A 21,763-nucleotide genomic window follows, 5' to 3' on the forward strand; every position below is an offset into this window, starting at 1 on the left:
AACAGAGCGAGGGGGGGGGGGCACAGAGAAACAGAGCACAAATAACACAAATACATATATATATATATATATTGGTGGGAGGAGTGCGTTAGCGTCCAACTAGTGCTGATATACAGCCATAGCACAATGCTACATGTGAGCTAATGCGCTTATTCAACAGTTCGACGGCACAATCTTGTAAATAAAAAAGAAAATCAAACACAAAATCAAACTCTTTTGTATTAGGAACTACATTCTTCCGTCATTCATTCACATCTGCAGCTGACACCAGAACAGCAGAAGCCGTTACTAATTCACTAACGTCACTTTAGAGCTAGCGTTTGAATGATTCTCTATAGCGTAATGTGAATCGGCGCTTCTGGTGTGTGACCCCCTTAAGGTGATGATAAAAACAGCAAATTTTGCTCACATTTTAAGATTATAAGGCTGAATGTGACGTGAAATGCCATCAGGCTACAGAGATTTCTCACCAGACTGCTGTTGCGTTTGCGATAAGGAGGGACAAGGCTGAATCCAGCTTCTCATTCGCAGCTTCTTATTGACTCTATCTGGTCCACCTTAAAAACCACGAGGCTTCCGTTTATCAGCTTTTTATTCACGCTTAAGAGAACACACTGAGCATGGGCTTATTATGCAGTTCTGGCGCCATATTGTGGATAGTCAATGCTAACAAACTTTGTCCGCTGACAAGCTCTCAGAAATTGTAAATATTTTAAAATAGGCACTATACCTACAAATAAACTGCATAGTTGCAATCTAAACAACTGTATTCTCGACAAAAAAGCCTCAAAAGTACATTTTGTTGTGTAACAACAGTAATATTTGTCAAACTGTAGTGTCTCTGCTTGTTGCTTGCAGCATGTGGGCGGAGTAATACACAGAGGTGAAGGGTGAAGAGGCCTTTGTGTGATGGTACTGGCAAAATATCGCACGGCTATCAGCCAATCAGATTCAAAAACCAGAAAGAGTTGTTGTATGTATATATATATATATATATATATATTTATATATATATATATATATATATATATATGTGTGTGTATATATATATATATATATATATATATATATATGTATGTATATATATATATATGTGTGTGTGTGTGTGTGTATATATGTATATATATATATATATATATATATATATATATATATAAATATATATGTATGTGTGTGTGTGTATATGTATGTATGTGTGTGTGTATGTATATGTATATATATATATATATATATATATATATATATATATATATATATATATATATATATAATTTTTTTTTTTTTTTTTTTTTATATCAAAAAAAAAACAGGCTTTCGGTAAGATTTTGTTTGGGTGCATTACCAAACATCACCACCAGGTTCAATTATATATTTTATATAAATCAAATTGACATTTTATTTGTCACATACACAGTATGATATGCAGTGAAAGGCTTAAATGTATGTGTGTGTAAGGGTGTATATTTGCTCTTGACATTGGGGTGGACATACATCCCTAGAGCTGCATTGAACAGCACAAATTCTATGTTGTGCTTTTAAAAAAACATGAAGAAAGTGCTTAATGATATAAAATAAACACTTAATAATACAAATGACAATCACGCACCATGCTGCAAAAGTCAACTTACATGATTTTACTGCAAGCGGGCTTAGAGGAGGTATGAATGTAGAGAAATTTAGAGAGATGTGTGACACAACTGAACTCTTTTATCTCGATTATTGTTACTCATAATCACGGAGGCCAAAATCAAAACCAAATTTCCATTAACTGCACAGCTTTGGTTAACAGTATTACAGTAAGCAAACTTGACCTTGTGCACCTGTAGGTTACTAAGGCTTGACGAAGCGTTACTTTATTTTGAAGTCGATTCAATTATTGGTTGGGACATTTTAGTAATTGGTGGATATTGGTGGGGACACGTCAAATCTACACCCCTGTGTGTGTGTTGGTGTTGTATATTACATAACTTGAAAATACATGATGTTGCATTTTGGATGCCTGCGTTCAAGTGTGGATAAATGAACACATGAAGATAGAACAAAATTGTTCTTTGTTTTAAAGTTGAGGCTTGGATCTCTATTTTGATATATACTGTAAGATGCTGAGATTCACTTGAACTAATATATTGCTAGCAGGAAGTATTCTGAATGCTGTCAAATTTAGGTGAAAATCAACAACAGCTGACGGCAGCTGGCAACTTTTTTTTTAAAACGTCAGGAAAAAAGTTTAGAAAGGAAAGTCATCACTGACCTTGCTTTATTCACATCACATCTTTATTTTAGTCATTAAACGTTATTCCCAGAGTACACCTTTTTTTAGCGCGTCCTTCACATCCTTTTAAACTCCGATTGACTGATTGAATGCAATGGTCTGTTAAATTATTAGTTTACGCTGTTCCTCCTCAGTCTGAGACTATCTTTCTGTTCTTTTAGACGGACCAGACACATGTAAAACCGTGATGACGGAGGAAGGAGGACACGACTGTGATGAAGATGATCTTCCAGACATCAGTGTGCTGAAACTCTCCAGCCAATCAGAGCAGATCTTCTCTCCCGCTTCAGATGGTGTGTTGTTTTAATATATTACATTCTAAAGTAACTTTTTTTAAAAAGAAAGTAACTAAATTCGGTACTTAGGTTACTTTTTAATGATAGTAATGTGATGGTATGTTGTTATTTTTGCCAAAACTGTATTATATAACCTTTTTGACCAAACATTCATTCCCAGAAAGCTATGAAAGGGGGCCTATTATGCAAAAATCACTTTTATAAGGGGCTTAAACACAGTTGTGTGTCTGCAGTGTGTGAATATAACCAGCTTCAAATGGTAAACATGAATTATTTCTATTCAGTATAATCAGACTGGATTTAAACAGTCTGCAGAAACACTTTGATTGACATTCTCCATTTGTACGTGTCATCAGAGGGGGAAAGCCCCGCCCACTAGTCACCATCTCTCCCTCATTAGCATAAACAGCCCTGAGTGTGAAGCCGCCATTAGAGTTTTGAATCTGCCACTATGCTGACACACATGCATTTGTAGCTCCGCCCTCTTTTGAAATGAGCAAAATCTCATTTAAATTTAAAGCGACAGTAACCAAAACACCACAATTAGGATCAAAGACTAAAAGCCCTTGTTGATCCCAGAGGTCAGAGGAGAATGGCCAGACTGGTTCAAGCTGATAGAAAGGCAACAGTAACTCAAAAAGTAGGTAGTGCTGTCGCCTCACAGCAAGAAGGTCGCTGGTTCGAACCTCAGCTCAGTTGGCGTTTCTGTGTGGAGTTTGCATGTTCTCCCTGCCTTCCATGGGCTTCCTCCGGGTGCTCCGGTTTCCCCCACAGTCCAAAGACATGCGGTACAGGTGAATTGGGTAGGCTAAATCGTCCGTAGTGTATGAGTGTGTGTATGAATGTGTGTGTGGATTTTTTCCAGAGATGGGTTGTGACTGGAAGGGCATCCGCTACGTAAAAACTTGCTGGATAAGTTGGCGGTTCATTCCGCTGTGGGTACCCCGGATTAATAAAGGGACTAAGCCGACAAGAAAATGAATGAATGAACTCAAATAAGCCTTGAGGCAGATGGGCTACAGCAGCAGAAGACCACACCGTTGGATTTTTGATAGTAAAAAAAGTCAAAAGTGGCTCAAACTTTTGTCAGGAATTTCAAAACAAAGTGAAATCAACACATGAGTATATGAATAGTCCGTTCCATGTGGTCTATATATACACTCACCAGTCACTTTATTAGGTACACCTGTCCAACTGCTCGTTAATGCAAATTTCTAATCAGCCAATCACATGGCAGCAACTCTATGCATTTAGGCATGTAGACATGGTCCTGTCAGCTAAGAACAGGAAACTGAGGCTACAATTCACACAGGCTCACCAAAACTGGACAGTAGAAGATTGGAGCAATGTTGCCTGCTCTGATGTGTCTCCATTTCTGCTGCCACATTCGGATGGTCGGGTCAGAATTTGGTGTCAAATGGATCTATCCTGCCTTGTATAAGTGGTTCAGGCTGGTGGTGGTGGTGTAATGGTGTGGGGGAGATTTTCTTGGCTCACTTTGGGCCCATTAGTATCAACTGAGCATCGTGTCAACACCACGGCCTACCTGAGTATTGCTGCTGACCATGTTTATGAGTGTATATGTATATTAAGTTTACAGAAAAGGTTTTAAATCGTGATATTGTTATCAGGATGTGAGATTACTTGTATATTGTGATTTGTAAGGTTTTTTTGTTATATCGCCCAGCACTACTAATCAGTTATTTCCCTTGCGTAAAAAAGTGGTGTTTTATCAGAAAAAAAGTTGAGCTTTGAGAAAGTCAATAGGCTGTATTTTGACTTCAAAGTACCTCTGACAAGCGTCTCTTGTGCAAAGCAATCGCGGTTAATTAGTAATTAGCGTCTCTCCAATCCTTCAAAGTCCTGATTCGTGTGCTTTTGTTGTTTGTTTGTGTTGTAGATGAAGAGTTGCCACTGATTAAACACGGCGAGAGCATCACAGATAGACGGAGCACGTTCCAGCCTCATTTATCGGCGGTGGAGAATCCTAAACAGGTGTGACTCATTACACATTAGCAGCACTCCACGCCAAAGAAACTTCTGCTCCTGCCAAAGATACGCTCGGTGTTTAAAAGCAGCCGGCGCTGGTGTTATTCTCATGTGAACGTGGATGTCAGCGCTTGATGCGGTGTTTGAAATGCCAATCATTGGGTCTCCAGTGTCCTCGCTCGCAGCTCTGTCTCACTTCTTCTTTACTACCAGACATTTTCTTCTTATTTTACAACTTAGGGTGGAATAATCAGTACTTTTGAAAAAATCGTCATAAAGGACTGATATCTCTGCTCTATATGAGTGTTAGCCCCACCCTAACGGACTGATAGCCTTGCCCTAATGGACTGGAAGTCCTGCCCTAAATTACTAATATCTCTGCTCTAAATAACTATTAGCCCCACCCACATAACTAACACCCCACCCTTAATGACTGATAGCCAAACCCTAAAAGACTGATAGCTCCGCCCTAATGATAGCCCCACCCTAAAGGACTGATAGTTCTGTCCTAAATTAATAATAGCCCTACCCTAAAGCACTGATAGTCCCACCCTGAAGGACTGATAGCCCTGCCCAAATTACTCATAGCTCCATCCTAAAAGACTAATAGCCCCTCCCTTAAGCACTGATAGCTCCACCATAAAGGACTTATAGCTCTGCCCTAAAAAACTGACAGAACCGCGCACTGATAGCCCCGCCCAAATTACTGATACCTCTGCTGTAAATGACTGATAGTCCCACCCTAAAGGACTGATGTCCCTACCCTAGATGACTAATAGCTCTGCTTTAAAGCCCTGATAGCGCCACGCTAAAGGACCAATAGCTCCACCCTAAAGAACTGATAGTCCCACCATAAAGCCCTTATAGCACCGCCCTAAATGAATGATATCCACACCCTAAATGACTGATAGCTCCACACTAAAGGACTGATCGTCTCGCTCTGAAGCTGCGGTCACACTGAGCTTTTCTCCCTATAGACTTCAATTCATACACACAGAATTTTGCACACATAACCTCTAGTGTGACCGCAGCTTAATGGACTGATAGCCAAACCCTAATATACTGATAGCTCCGCCCTACATAAATGATAGCCCCACCCTAAAGGACTGATAGCCCTGCCTTAAATTAATGATAGTCCCACCCTAAATGACGGATAGCTCCGCCCTAAAGGACTAATTGCTTCGCTCCAAAGGACTGACTGCCCCACCCAAATTACTGATAGCCCCACCCTAAAAAACGAAATGCTCCTCCCTAAAGGACTGAAAGCCCACCCGAAAGAACTGATAGTGCCACCCACTGATAGCGCCACCCAAATTACTGATACTTCCGCTTTAAATGACTGATAGCTCCGCCTTAAAGGATTGATAGCCCCACCCTAAAGGACTGATAACCCCACCAACCTAAGGACTTATAGCTCCACCCTAAAAAAACTGATAGTCCCGTCCTATAGGACTATTAGCTTTGCCTTAAAAGATTGATAGCCTCACCCTAAAGGAATAATAGTTCCACCCTAAAGTACTGATAATCCCACCCTAAAGTCCTGATAGCTCTGCCCTAAAGGACTAATAGCTCCGCCCTAAAGCACTGATAGTCCCACCCTAACGTCCCAAAGGACTGATAGCCCCACCCTAATGCACTAATAGTCCCACCCGAAAGAACTAATAGCCTCACCCTAAAGGACTGATAGCCCCACCCTAAAAGATTGATAGCCCCATCCCAAATGATTAGTAAGCCCACCGGAAAGCACTGATAGCCCCACTTCAAAGCACTGATTGTCCCGCCCCTAAAACACTGACAGCCTAAAACACCAATTTACTGATAGCTCCGCCCTAAATGAATGATAGCCCCACCCTAATGGACTGATAGCCCTGCCTTAAATAAATGATAGCCTTACCTTTAATAACTGATAGCTCCGCCCTAAAGGACTAATAGCTCTGCCCTAAAGCACTAATAGTCCCACCCTAACATCCCAAAGGACTGATAGCCCCACCCTAATGCGCTAATAGTTCCAACCTAAAGAACTGATAGCCCTGGCCTAAATGACTGATAGTCCCACTCTAAAGAACTTATAGCCCCACCCTAAATGACTGATAGCCCCACCCTAAATGACTGATAGCCCCATTCTAAAGCATTGATTGTCCCGCCCCTAAAACACCAATTTACTGATAGCTTCGCCCTAAATGAATGATAGCCCCACCCTAATGGACTGATAGCCCCGCCTTAAATAACTGATAGCTCCGCCCTAAAGGGACTAATAGCTCTGCCCTAAAGCACTGATAGTCCCACCCTAACATCCCAAAGGACTGATAGCCCCACCCTAATGCACTAATTGTCCCAACCTAAAGAACTGATAGCCCTGGCCTAAATGACTGATAGTCCCACCCTAAATGACTGATAGTCCCACCCTAAACTACTGATAGTCCCACCCAAAAGAAATGATAGCCCCATCCCAAATGAATGATAAGCCCACCGGAAAGGACTGATAGTGCCACTCTAAAGCACTGATAGCCCCGCCCCTAAAACACTAACAGGTCCGCCCCAAAGCACTGATAGCCCCGTCCAAATGACTGATAGCTCCGCCCTAAATGACTGGTAGCTCCTCTGATATACTTCATGGCTGATAGCTCAGTCTTAAATGCATGTCATGTGACCAGAACCACCAGGCTACATTATGCCTGCATATAAACACGCACAGGCACAGATCTAGCTCTACTTTACACTCTTTATATGAAACAAATATGTTTTTAGTAATATTAATTTAAGAATTAGGCTTTTCTTGAGTCATATACCGAGTGGATTACCGTGAGTCTGTCCCCCAATAATCCTCTTCCCTCATGCGAGTGCTCATGACAGACACTTGTCTTGATGGAGGCGCGTGGTGTTTCTCCGTCTGATGGATGGATGTGCATGACTCACACACACCTGCCTGATGCTGCGTTATTACAGGCTGAATATAAAGCCCGCTCATCCTCAACCCCCTGCCAACTCCATTGTCTCCTACATCCTCGCGCGTCTGAGATCCTGAGAGAGTCGTTTCTCCGTTATTGACTCCGCAGGTGTGGACATTGTTTATCCGCCGCCGCCGCCGTGCACTGATATCCAGTGCGTTACGCAGCAGAAGAGCAGGAGAGAGTGACACCCTGCCCTTAAGTAAGAGGATGACATTTCCGCCACTTGTTCATACATAAACCAATTTCCTTTGTGTGTGATTGACGGGCTGAAGCCAAACGCTGACTATTTACATTTGTTCGACCTCAGGGGTGTTGTAATGGTTCCGCCTGCTTTATATGAGAGCAGACGCACTTGTGATGCACAGCAATGGCTTTAAGAACCAATTTCAGCTGCAAGTTTTTGACCCACAGTGGTTTGTACTCAATTGCTACGCAGTTATTAGCATGTTCTGGGTGGATTTTAACAAGTCGCCATGTTTTCCAAAGGTTTCTAGCAGTGGAGGAAAGAGTACTGAAAAATTATACTCGGATACAAATACCATTGCATACCAACAAATGTACAAGTATATGTTGTAAACACGACTCAAAGTACCAGTAAAAAGTAGCGTTGCCAAAAGTATCGAGTTCGGTACCAATCGATACTGATTTAATCTACTTAAACCACTTTAGCATTATTAACAGGCTTCTGAGTGACTGATGTTGTTGGTTTGCACTGAATTTTACTTTCACTTTCGAAACGTTTGCTAGTTATTTTGTTTTCAAGATTTGAGGTTAACTATCTGCTGCTGCTTTCGTTACTTTGACAATAAAGGCCCGTGCTCAACAAGACGTTTTTTTGCTTGCATTTTCCGTTGACATTTAACGCCTCGTTACTAAATAAAAGAAGTCAATGTGATCGTGGACACCAATGTGCAAAACGCCCGGCGTAAAAGCGTCATTTAAAAAAAAACCACCTCAATAACGTCTTAAAAAACACTGACAATAAACACAAGTGTAAAAAACGTCCCGGTCTGTACGAGTCTTAAATGTCTCGTAAATTTGTATTTAAACTCATATCGAGAGCACTGAAAAAAGGCAATGATCAGTACCTGAGGTGATTACTGTAATAGTAGTTTTTGCAGCTGTTCTGCTGTCACGTCACGGAAATAAAGAGCATTTCTAAAATAGAAATTTTGCACGTTGACATTATGGATGGTTACGACACAGCCTCCTTTTAACATAAATAACGTTTATTGTGTGTTGTGACACATGTAGTTAGGACACGGTGTTAAACCACTATCAAAAGCATTACAGAACATTATGATTTCAAATAAACTGCACACAGGGGCACCACTGGCCGGTACAGGTCCTATGACAACATTTTTGAAAAGCGGGGTGGGGTGGGGGGTGGATGCTGGAGATGTTATTGCGTATCACAGAAGAAAGAGAATGGGGGGTTGTGTATCGCTGACAAAAGGGAAGAGTGCAGGGGTGAGGGGTTGGGATTGTGTGGGGTTGGTGATTGGGCCCCCTAATAGTAACTCTAGGGGGCCCCAAAACAGCGTGGGCCCTTAGAACCACCCAACAACTCCCTCTTGTGGCAGCTGTGACTGCATGTATTATATCAATACTGCCGGAGATTAAATTTTGGTGCCCCCTGCTGGACATTTGTAACTTGTTAGTCATCCCTGCTGAAAAATCCAGCTTAAACCAGCCTTGGCTGGTTGGCTGGTTTTAACTGGTTGACCAGTCTGGTTTTAGAGGGGTTTTGGCCATTTCCAGGCTGGTTTCCAGCCATTTACAGCCTGGTCTTAGCTGGTTAGGCTGGAAAATGACCAGCCAAATCCAGCTAAAACCAGCTTGACCAGCCTGGTTTAAGCTGGATATAGCTGGTTTTGCCTGGACTCCCAGCTTGGCTAGGCTGGTCAAGCTGGATTTAGCTGGTCATCTCCCAGCCTGACCAGCTAAGACCAGGCTGGAAATGGCTGGAAACCAGGAAGTGGCCAAAACCCCTCTAAAACCAGCCTGGTCGACCAGCTAAAACCAGCCAACCAGCCTAGGCTGGTTTAAGCTGGATTTTTCAGCAGGGATGGGTTAGTGTTTGCAATGTTTATCAGCCTAATCCGAATCAAGCATTTTTGTTGCTATGCAGTTGCTAGGGTGTTTATGTTGTCATGTTTTTTGAATGCAACTAAATAAACAAATGTCTATATATTTTTATTGTTCAGGAAAATCTGACAAACTACAAGTTTCGCACAAGGGCAAAATAATAAGAGAGTATTATCTTTAAATTAAACCACAGACTCCCTGCTCAAGATGCAGATCACATATATACCTAGCTGTAAAATGCATAGGGCATAATTACATATCCCTATCCAGTTAATGCCACGTTGTATTTTGTTGGCATTGTAAGTCTGGCAATTGCAGGTGCGTTTAAAGCATTCGCAGTTACGAACCTGAGACGATTCTCAGTATAATAGAGCTAAATGCAAATGAGGAGCTTTTAACGAACTCCCCAGACAAGTGAGGAATTAAATTACAGTTCCCTTTGTTAAATCAGATGCTGGATGATGTTTCAGACAGACAGAGCGCTTGATTAAAGTCATCTGATTGGAGATGTGTTTACTTTCTATCACTCCTTCTCAAGGAAGGCCGTTAATGTGTCTTAATCTCGTTTTTAATTTCCTTTTTTGTCTTTTGATTAGGTGTTCTCTGGAAGCTTTAAAGGCATAGTTCATTCAGAAATGAAAACTCCTGCCATCGTTTACTCCATTTGTTCACCTGATCAACTGATTGATCCAAGGCATTGATTTCTATAGTATTTTTTTTGTATAGAGTGGAGGAACTATGACGTCACTTTGTAGGCTAATCGGCTGCTAGCATAAAACTGGTTCCCTCGTGAAAATCCCTATAGGATTTTCCCATAGGGTTTTCGAAGATTGCGAATAATACGCTCTGTGTTCGAACACTGTTCATTACACTTACACGTTTTGTTCAGACGGATAATTGTCACACAAAAATACAACTTTGAGCACTTTTGGATCTTAAATGCAAACGCAAGACTTGAAAAGCTAACATTAGGCTATAAACGGACTACAGTGCCCTCGGGGCGCTTTTCAGTGACGTCAGCACCACCCTGCTACAGACCACTTATCAAGCTTATTTTTAGAAATAACGTCCATGACAAAGAGTTAATCTCTCTGTATATTATATTGTTATCCACGGTATATATTATAAACAAATAAATACGCAAACACACATAGACCTTTGTGCCTTTTGGATCGTTTTTACGTGGGAAATACATCTGTTTTGCTTTGCGGTTGTTCTAAAAGTTTCAAAACTGCGTGTATAAATCTGCCTATATAGTATTTTAATCAGACATATTTAAATAAGTGTATCGCTCGCGTGCACACAGCCTGCTTACCTTAACAGATGACAGAAATTAGGCGTGAGGAGGAACAAGTCTATCAAATGGCTGCAAGTTCCATCATCATGGACACAGAGCAACATTCAATATTCCTTTTATGTCACGAAGTACAGCGAAAAACAGCCCATGAAGTCACATCTGCTATACGTTTTATGGAGGAGTGTAAATATTGCAGTTATGACTGAGTAAAATAGTTCAGATGAAGAAAAAAAGACGAGAAATCACTTGATCACGTTAAAATGACAGTTAATATGTCTGTATTTTTACACATTTATTCACACGTTTGCATCACTGAGGGCAGGAGAGAGACAGGCTGCACTGAGCAGTATCTTCATAATATCGTTTAATAAAATAAATGATCAACAATTTAGTCTGTCTCGACAGCCTTTACATGTGAAGGAATTATCTACACACAATCTGAATTCTCAATTAGAATAATACAACAAACTATAAAATACCATTCATGAAAATACTTAAATCACAGACAAATCCAAACGCCCAACACAAGCGAGCTGCGCTCCAGACCAGATCAGCTCGATGACGTATAATGTCCCCGACGCCGCCTGTAGTCTCATTTAGCAACTAGATAGCAACCGTCTTTTTAAAGAAGCATAATCGATTTAAAAGTTGAAGAGTGTGCTGTAACTGATGTGTTTTATGTCGTAGAACAAAACATGAAAGTATATTGAGTTGGTGTTAGCCACGGACCTTATTTAAACGGTTTTACTCAAACCCCATTCAAAAAACCCGTTGACTTTGGGACGAGGGAACCGGAAGTGCTAAAATGCTAACTCGCTTCCGGGTTTTTGCATACAAATTGACGTCATAGTTCCTCCACTCTATTACGCAAGTCAGTAGCTATGTTTCCATTCAAAGATGCTAATTAGATTAAAGTTCAGTACTGTATTATTGGATAAAACGTGTGATAATAATAAATAAAGCAACGTTTCCATCCAATGAGTGAAAGAGAACAAAAGCATCACTTCCTGATTAAGTAGAGCAAATATCAGGCAGAGACATGTAGTTTAGTGCAGGGGTTCTCAACTGGTTTGGCCATGGGACCCACATTTCACATGGTCATCAAGCCGCGACCCAAATTTTTAGGATTTTATGTAATTTTAGGAATTATGATTCATTTAATTGTTAACATACACAACTGGTGACAGATAAATTATGGGAAAATCACCAAGACTTACAAATAAACAATATTTTACTGCTGACATTTAACAAAATGTATCAAATTATAGAAATATTACAGAGTAAAAATGTCAAATACTGTAAACAGTGGTTGGGGTAGGGAAAAGCATTAACTAGAAAACCATTAACTAAACTGAACTGTTTATAAAACATTAACACTTATCTGGTTGAACTGAACAGAAACCAGCAAACTGAAGTACAATTCTTAAAATAATCATAACCATTTCATAATAATCAGCAGTTATTTGCTGTTCTGCTTTTGTGTGTGTCAGGGTTCTGCCACTTTGGTCTTGTAAAATCTTGTTTTGGTGGCAGAGCTTTGACACTACTCATGTCTGGTCCTGTTTCTGTCTCTGTGTGCGCGCGCGCCGTCGTGGGTGTACGCAGAGAGTGCGCGCTTCTGCTTGACGCGGCCGCGCGCGCGCTCTGCGTCCCTCAGACGCGTGCGCTCTTGTACTCGTGTTTGTGTTTTCGTTTGTCAGCAGCGTGGTGTTTCATTCCCAGCGTCTCAGTCTTGTTGGTTTCGGTTTTGGTCGGCGCTGGGATGAAGCATGCACGCTGCGTGTGTGAGCGCACGGTGAGTGCTTTCATTCATCGTGTGCTCGTGTCTTGCGTCTTTTGTCAAAGCACGTGGCTCGGTGTTTACATTGTGGTCACGTGCTTTTGTCGTGTGCTTCAGTGTTGTGTTATGTGAGCGCATGGCTTGTATTGTCTCTCTGTGTCATGCGCTTTCCCGTCTATTGTCTAGTCCCATCCTCCTTGTTAACCCATCATTAGTTAATTGTGTTCACCTGTGTGTCAATTTACTTTTTGCTTTATAATCCCCCTCATGTTTTCAGTCCTTTGCCAGTTCGTCGTCGATATTACCCTGTCTTGTTGTCTCCAGTCCTGTTTTGTCCTGCCAGCCCTGTCAAGTTTGTTTTTGCCTTTTTAATTCATGTTTTCCCCTTCGGGGTAGTTTTGTTTTGCCTTTTATTTTTATTTGTAGTTTATAATAAATATTTCTACATTTTTTCTGCAATTGGGTCTGCACTCCTTTTTTTTCCCTCACCGATCGTGACAGTGTGGGCTTTCTTGGCCTTTGCTACACGGTGAGCACAGTAAGATGTACTTGTACTTGTTTTGAACATGAATATGTTCGGCCCTTTTGTGATGCCCTCAGCTATTAGAGTCGTCTTAGAAAATAGTCCACAGGTTTTTCCTTGCAACTGGGATGTTTGGTTTCTAAATGTCGTTTTAATTTAGGTTTCATGTCTCTCGCGAAAGCACCTCACTACATATGACACATTAGCCCCTTTCACACATACAGACCTTTCCGGAAAATTACCGGCAATTTTCCGGAAAGGTTGTATGTGTGAACAGGTCCTTTTTGAAAATACCGGTAAATTCGTTCTGGCTATTTTCCGGATAGAGAAGTTGTAACATTACCGGCAATTTGCCGGAATTTGCTGTGTGAACGCAGAAGGAAGATTGACGGAATGAGCGTGTGCACGTCTAGAACGTGCTGACGTGAGACGTCTGCTTTAGCCAATCACAACAGTCAGACGCATTTACGTCCGCGCGGTTTATGAGATTAAAAGCCTTTGAATATTTTTCCAGACACATTTAGCTGCTAGAAGTTAGTCAGATCACGTTTATATGTTCTTCTTTATGCCAACTGTGTAAATAATCATCGATGAGATGCTTATGACAAGCCATTGTTTGTTTACCTTCAAGCTTTGCGTGTGCCTGTGAAACAGCCTATGAGCGCCTGCACACGCACATATTATGAACATCTCGACATGCGAAAGTGATCCTGCGAAAGTTGTTCACAATATTGATCATCCACAGAGTTTGTAATTTAGTCAAATGTTTACAAACACAAGCGCAGCCGTTTAAAGCTCATTTCTGGTTAATGATGTCAGAATGTACCGGTATTTTGGGATGGATGTGTGAATGCTCTTTTCCGGAAAATTTCCGTAACGTCCTCGCCTGTGTGAACAGCGCTTTTTTGAATATACCGGTAAAGTCGTTCCGGAAATTTTCCGGATATTTACCGGTATCACTGTGTGAAAGGGGCTACTGAGGTTTAAAGCCTTTTTGACGTCAAAATATGTAAATCCACACTTTACATATTCGGGGTCGTACTTGCGCTGGAATTTCACATGTCAAAAGATAATATGCGGAGCTAACGTTAGTGTTGTTCCCATACTGATAAACGTCCGGTGACCTGTTATTGTGGACTTTTTTTCATTTTATACGGTTCCTTTTGCAGCATCGATGTTGTAATGTCATTGAAATACATTTAGTTAAATAAACTTTGACATTCATTTAGTTGCTCAAGCGTAAAACGAGACAAAAAGCCGGTTACTCGCACGCGCCTATCAGAATTGGCAGGCTAGCGCAGAAGCTTTATTGAATATACTAAGGTAAAATAAATGCTCATATTATTAAGACATGGCGGGGGAAAAATGTAATTTAATGCAGTGCTTCTTGTACAATCTGAGACCCACTTTATATCGGATATCACTCAGCTAGTGGAGATCGCTGATTTTTTAAAGAAAACAGACCTTAAACGCGCCGGTTTTTGCATTGCATACAGTTCGCCGAAAGCGACTGGGCTTGTCCCAGGTTACTGGCAAATTAAAAGTCCCATTAGCAAGCTTTGTCGCACGCGCATTTCAAAATAAAAGACGATATTAGCAAAATAAGTTAAATATTAAACTTTTGTTGTTTTTTTTATCTCACTCTCCGCGACCCACTGGAAATGTTCCCGCGACCCACCAGTTGAGAAACACTGGTTTAGTGCATTGGGACAAACCAATTTGGTGTTTTTCCTTCTCTAATAAATGAGTTGCGCCTCAAAAGAGGAAGACGAAATGCAATGAACGCAATGCAGTAGCTTTTGGAGGCGTGAGATGCTCTTTGGGAACACATATCGATGCTCAAGACAGTTCTGGAGGGAATAATAATCGAATATTATTAATACTGAAGCATTGTGATGATGAACTGACGGCTGAGGGGTTTTGGAAATCAGCAAATATATACATACACACACACACACACACACACACATATACCTTCACTGGCCACTTTATTAGGTACACCTTACTTGTATCAGGTTGAACCCCCTTTTTCCTTCAGAACTGCCTTAATCCTTTGTGGATCAGAGATTTTGCTCCATATTGACATGATAGCATCAAGCAGTTGCTACAGATTTGTCAGCTACACATCCATCATGTGAATCTCCCGTTCCACCACATCTCAAAGGTGCTCTATTGGATTGAGATCTGGCGACTGTGGAGGCCATTTGAGTACAGTGAACTCATTATCATGTTCAAGAAACCAGTCTGAGATGATTCACGCTTTGACATGGTGCGTTATCCTGCTGGAAGTAGCCATCAGAAGATGAATACACTGTGGTCATAAAGGGATGGACATGGTCAGCAGCAATACTCAGGTAGGCTGTGGTGTTGACACCATTCTCAATTGGTACTAATGGACCCAAAGTGTGCCAAGAAAATCACCATTACACCACCACCCTGAACCATTGATACAAGGCAGGATGGATCCATGATTTCATGTTGTTGAAACCAAATTCTGACCCGACCATCCGAATGTGGCAGCAGAAATCGAGACTCATCAGACCATATATACATTTAGAATCACTGTAGGGTGAATAAATGAGAACTTTCGGCTTTAGATGCACCGTTCCTTTAAAAAAATGCTTGCAATACTGATTTTCATCACAATATTTTCACTTGAGAGAACCTGTAAAAGTCTTTTTTCCCTCTCTATAGGACTCTATGGATTCCTGCTTGACAATCAGCTATGTTATAACCCGCAGTGCCATATACAGATGCCCTGAAGCGCACCGAACAACCTTATCAGTCTGAAATTAGCCAGACAAGGTTGATATAAAATCAATGGATATGTTTAGTTGAGCAGAACAGCTGAGAGGGCTCTGTCTGAGTGCATTAGACGCACTCGTTCCATACAAAACAAGGCCACGAAAAGCATATCTCTTATTCACTTTGTAGTTGTATTGGGATTTTCAGAGGCCATTTTGAGGCTTTTTGATCTTCCCTGGCCTGATATTGTGTTATCAGCGGCAACTTCAAAGTTTTGGGCCGTGCTCTAATTTTCATAAAAGGTTAGTGTTGACAGAAGGTTGTAAATGAGTTTGTCTGCGAACAAGCGAATGCGTTCGGGAGCATCTTGGCTATATAGCTAGAGATCTGAAAACATTTAATTAGATTTCCGTTCCGCACAAAGACCGTCGCACAATAGGGCCCTCACAGAGAGAGAAAAAAAACCTCGGAGGAAATATCAGCGGGGTTTTTACTTTTTAAAAGGGACGCTGCTTTGTGTGTTTTCTGCCGTTTGCTTTAGATCAGCGCTGATAAAAAGCCCACATCTGCACACGCCATTGAAAAGATCTCTCATTAGCCTCGACCCCGACACAAATGTGCACCCAGAGAAAACATTAGCCGGAGAGAAAACACACGAATCGACCTCCAATGGATCATTTTGGGGGACTGAGGCGTCTTGAATATTCATTAGCCTCGTGTTTTTGTCTAGTTTTGTGAATGAAACTGCAGTCGATAGTATGTGAGAGCAGTGTTGGGTGTAATTAGTTACAAAGTACTGTGGTTAGATTACTTTTCTGCTTGAAAAAGCAAGGTAAGGGATTACTTTTTATTTTCAGGTCATTTAATTACGGTTATTTATAATATACCTGTATTAAATACTGCATTCGTTCATTTAAAGGTGCTGTATGTAAGTTCATGACTCTTCTAAAGCAGTCAGATATTCTGCTTTGAAAATGTGTGTCGCGTGCCGGAACGTCTGTCCTTGTTTTGGTAACTTTAACCCGCCCACTTCCAGTTTAGCCAATTATATTTCAGCACCCGGGTTGCCTTGATGGAAAACAGCATATTTCATTCATTCAGTCAGGAAGACTCTCAAAGTATGCGTTCGCGACCAGCATGCGACCTCTGGTGGACAGTAGCAGACTCCGAAATGAGACGCAGATTCAGAGTTCCACACGAGGTGGTTATTAATTAGCAAATATTATAAATATAGACAAAAGTAATTATAAAAGTCATTTAAATACAACTTTAACGATGTAATTAGTAATTAACTGCTTTTTAAAGTAACTTACCCACCACTCTGTGAGAGACGCTACTTTTCCGTCTGGCTTCAGTAATAACCCTGCAGCACAGAGAAGCACTCTGGGCCTATTTTTGACTCCTTCTTTGTAAATAATGGAGGGACACTCAGCACAAATAGGCTGAGACCTGTTTTGATGGATGGCGAAACCACAGCCGGAGTCTTTCCTGAGGGTCTTACGGCAATATTTGGAGTCCTTGGTGTTGTGTACAAAACAGATTTACACTCAATATCTGGTCACTCTCGGCCTGCTGCTTCGTCTAGAGAAAGCCGGATATTGGCGGAAAATCCTTGAAAAGTCTGAAGTGAGTGGAATTTGTGTTTTTTTTGAACATCAGGGAACGTGTCTTCACTTCTTTAAGTCTTCAATCCAGTCCACTCTTCTACTAAGAACATGTTCACATGTACAAGGGTGTTTTTATAAACTTCCACACGATATCAAGTTCCACACGCCCAATAAAACACACGCTCGCAGGGAATTTGTTTACGTATTTAACGTTCGCAGAGATTTAGCTTACGTATAAGAGTTCACGTTGTAATAGCATATAACAGCTCTTTGACGGAACCCAATGAAATACACGCTCACAGGAATTTGTTTACGTAATTAACGTTCTTTGAGATTTGCTTGCGTAAAAGAGATTACGTTATAATAATAACAACAGCTCTTTGGCGGACACCAATAAAACACAAGCTCACAGGGAATTTGTTTACGTAATTAACGTTCGCATCGATTTAGCTTACGGATAAGAGTTCACGTTATAATAGCATATAACAGCTCTTTAAAGGAACCCAATAAAATGCACGCTCGTGGGGAATTTGTTTACGTAATTAATATTTGTTTAGATTTTGCTTACATAAAAGAGAGTTAACATTATAACAGTTCTTTTGCAGAACCCAAGGGAATTTGTTTACGTAATTACTGTACTCTGGGATTTTGTTACCGTAAAAAAGAGAGTTCGTGTTTTAATAGCATATAACAGCTCTTTGGCAGATCCCAATAAAATACACGCTCGTGGAGAATTTGCTTACGTAATTAACGTTCTCTGAGATTTCGCTTAAGTAAAAGAGTTCTTTTTATAATAGCATATAACAGCTCTTTGCCGAAACCCAACAAAATACACACTCGCGGAGAATTTGTTTACATAATTAATGTTTGCTGAGGTTTTGCTTACGTAAAAAGTTTGCGTTATAATTGTATATATAAGATCATTGGGGCAACCCAATAAAATACAAGCTCATGGGGAATTTGTTTATGTAATTAACGTTCACTGAGATTTCGCTTACGCAAAAGAGTGTTCTCTTAATTATAGAATATAACAACTCTTTAGTGGAATCCAATAAAATAAATGCTCGTTGGGAATTTATTTACGTAATTTACATTCGCTGAGATTTCGCTTAAGTAAAAGAGAGTTCACATTATAATAGCCTATAACAGCTCTTTGGGGCAACCCAATAAAATACACGATCGCGGAAAATTCGTTTACGTAATTAACGTTTGCTGAGGTTTCGCTTAAGTAAAAAAGTTTGCGTTATAATTGCATATAACAGCTCATTGGGGCAACCCAATAAAATACAAGCTCATGGGGAATTTGTTTACGTAATTAACGTTCACTGAGATTTCGCTTCAGCAAAAGAGAGTTTTCTTTATTATAGCATATAACAACTCTTTAGTGGAATCCAATAAAATAAATGCTCGTTGGGAATTTATTTACCTAATTAACATTCGCTGAGATTTCACTTAAGTAAAAGAGAGTTCACATTATAATAGCCTATAACAGCTCTTTGGGGCAACCCAATAAAATACACGATCGCGGAAAATTCGTTTACGTAATTAACGTTTGCTGAGGTTTCGCTTAAGTAAAAAAGTTTGCGTTATAATTGCATATAACAGCTCATTGGGGCAACCCAATAAAATACAAGCTCATGGGGAATTTGTTTACGTAATTAACGTTCACTGAGATTTCGCTTCAGCAAAAGAGAGTTTTCTTTATTATAGCATATAACAACTCTTTAGTGGAATCCAATAAAATAAATGCTCGTTGGGAATTTATTTACCTAATTAACATTCGCTGAGATTTCACTTAAGTAAAAGAGAGTTCACATTATAATAGCCTATAACAGCTCTTTGGGGCAACCCAATAAAATACACGATCGCGGAAAATTCGTTTACGTAATTAACGTTCGCTGAGGTTTCGCTTACGTAAAAAGTTTGCATTATAATTGCATATAACAGCTCATTGGGGCAACCCAATAAAATACAAGCTCATGGGGAATTTGTTTACGTAATTAATGTTCCCTGAGATTTCGCTTACGCAAAAGAGTGTTCTCTTTATTATAGCATATAACAACTCTTTAGTGGAATCCAATAAAATAAATGCTCGTCGAGAATTTAGTCACGTAATTAACATTTGCTGAGATTTCGCTTAAGTAAAAGAGAGTTCACATTATAATAGCTTATAACAGCTCTTTGGGGCAACCCAATAAAATACACGATCGCGGAGAATTTGTTTACGTAATTAACGTTCGCTGTCCAAACTGCAACATGGAAGAACTGCCATTTAAAATTGATCTATACCTTTTTGTTGCCTAAAAATGGTCAGTGGTCGGAAGGCCGAAACGTATATGTTTTTAAACGAAAACGTATTAGTGCACACATGGCCTCAGTCATGTCTACAACGAAAGGTGAAAAACATTTCATTTGTAAACTAGAGCATGTGACACGCAGACCACAGAGCTCCGCGTTTAGTGTGAACCCAGAATTAGAATAATAGCTGCACTGGCCAATGAGGAAGGAGATAACAGAGCACATGCTGATGTCATGAAACACTTATTTTTGTGAGTTGCTACAGTATGTAATTACTAAGGTGTTGGTGGGTTTACTAGGTTATTGCTATATATAGATATATATGCTCAGATTCCTCCAGACCTGTTGTGGCAGGGATCTGTTAGCGACACAGTAATGATAAGTTGCTCTTCAAGTCCGCTCGTGTTTTTTGAAAGTGTTTTATTAGCGTCAATATGTTATGCGCACACCCATCTAACACATACACACTCCTCATGTTTACACACACCTCCTGTTTATACAACAAGCTCAAGAGCAGTTTGACTGTATGGTGTGTGTATTTGGTGTATGAATGTGTGTGTGTGTATAAAGTATGAGTGTGTGTGTGTGTTTGTGTGCTCATGATTGTGTGTATGTGTGTGTGTACATGTATGTTCATGCTTTAGCTGAGATGTTCTGTTCTCTTCAGCAGTCGTGATGTGGATCTTCAGTGATTGGCATATTTTAATATTCAGACATGAGTTATTCTTACGGCGGTGTCTGGCTGGGATTTTGTTTACAGAGAATTTGTTTACGTAATTAACGTTCGCATCGATTTAGCTTACGGATAAGAGTTCACGTTATAATAGCATATAACAGCTCTTTAAAGGAACCCAATAAAATGCACGCTCGTGGGGAATTTGTTTACGTAATTAATATTTGTTTAGATTTTGCTTACATAAAAGAGAGTTAACATTATAACAGTTCTTTTGCAGAACCCAAGGGAATTTGTTTACGTAATTACTGTACTCTGGGATTTTGTTACCGTAAAAAAGAGAGTTCGTGTTTTAATAGCATATAACAGCTCTTTGGCAGATCCCAATAAAATACACGCTCGTGGAGAATTTGCTTACGTAATTAACGTTCTCTGAGATTTCGCTTAAGTAAAAGAGTTCTTTTTATAATAGCATATAACAGCTCTTTGCCGAAACCCAACAAAATACACACTCGCGGAGAATTTGTTTACATAATTAATGTTTGCTGAGGTTTTGCTTACGTAAAAAGTTTGCGTTATAATTGTATATATAAGATCATTGGGGCAACCCAATAAAATACAAGCTCATGGGGAATTTGTTTATGTAATTAACGTTCACTGAGATTTCGCTTACGCAAAAGAGTGTTCTCTTAATTATAGAATATAACAACTCTTTAGTGGAATCCAATAAAATAAATGCTCGTTGGGAATTTATTTACGTAATTTACATTCGCTGAGATTTCGCTTAAGTAAAAGAGAGTTCACATTATAATAGCCTATAACAGCTCTTTGGGGCAACCCAATAAAATACACGATCGCGGAAAATTCGTTTACGTAATTAACGTTTGCTGAGGTTTCGCTTAAGTAAAAAAGTTTGCGTTATAATTGCATATAACAGCTCATTGGGGCAACCCAATAAAATACAAGCTCATGGGGAATTTGTTTACGTAATTAACGTTCACTGAGATTTCGCTTCAGCAAAAGAGAGTTTTCTTTATTATAGCATATAACAACTCTTTAGTGGAATCCAATAAAATAAATGCTCGTTGGGAATTTATTTACCTAATTAACATTCGCTGAGATTTCACTTAAGTAAAAGAGAGTTCACATTATAATAGCCTATAACAGCTCTTTGGGGCAACCCAATAAAATACACGATCGCGGAAAATTCGTTTACGTAATTAACGTTTGCTGAGGTTTCGCTT

The 21,763-nt window shown here is 40.0% G+C and overlaps 1 protein-coding gene across 15 annotated transcripts in view; it reads left to right on the forward strand.

Moving 5' to 3' along the window:
• The window catches only part of impact (impact RWD domain protein), a 69,381-nt gene that overhangs the window by 19,602 nt on the left and 28,016 nt on the right, over window positions 1–21,763 (forward strand). For all 15 annotated transcript variants that reach the window (XM_017353118.2, XM_073936454.1, XM_073936459.1 and 12 more), the window contains 2 exon segments: window positions 2,434–2,565; window positions 4,469–4,563. In XM_017353118.2, the coding sequence (XP_017208607.1) occupies window positions 2,434–2,565; window positions 4,469–4,563 (227 nt within the window).

The sequence above is a fragment of the Danio rerio genome, chromosome 22 (assembly GCF_049306965.1).
Source record: "Danio rerio strain Tuebingen ecotype United States chromosome 22, GRCz12tu, whole genome shotgun sequence".
Lineage (NCBI taxonomy): Eukaryota > Metazoa > Chordata > Actinopteri > Cypriniformes > Danionidae > Danio > Danio rerio.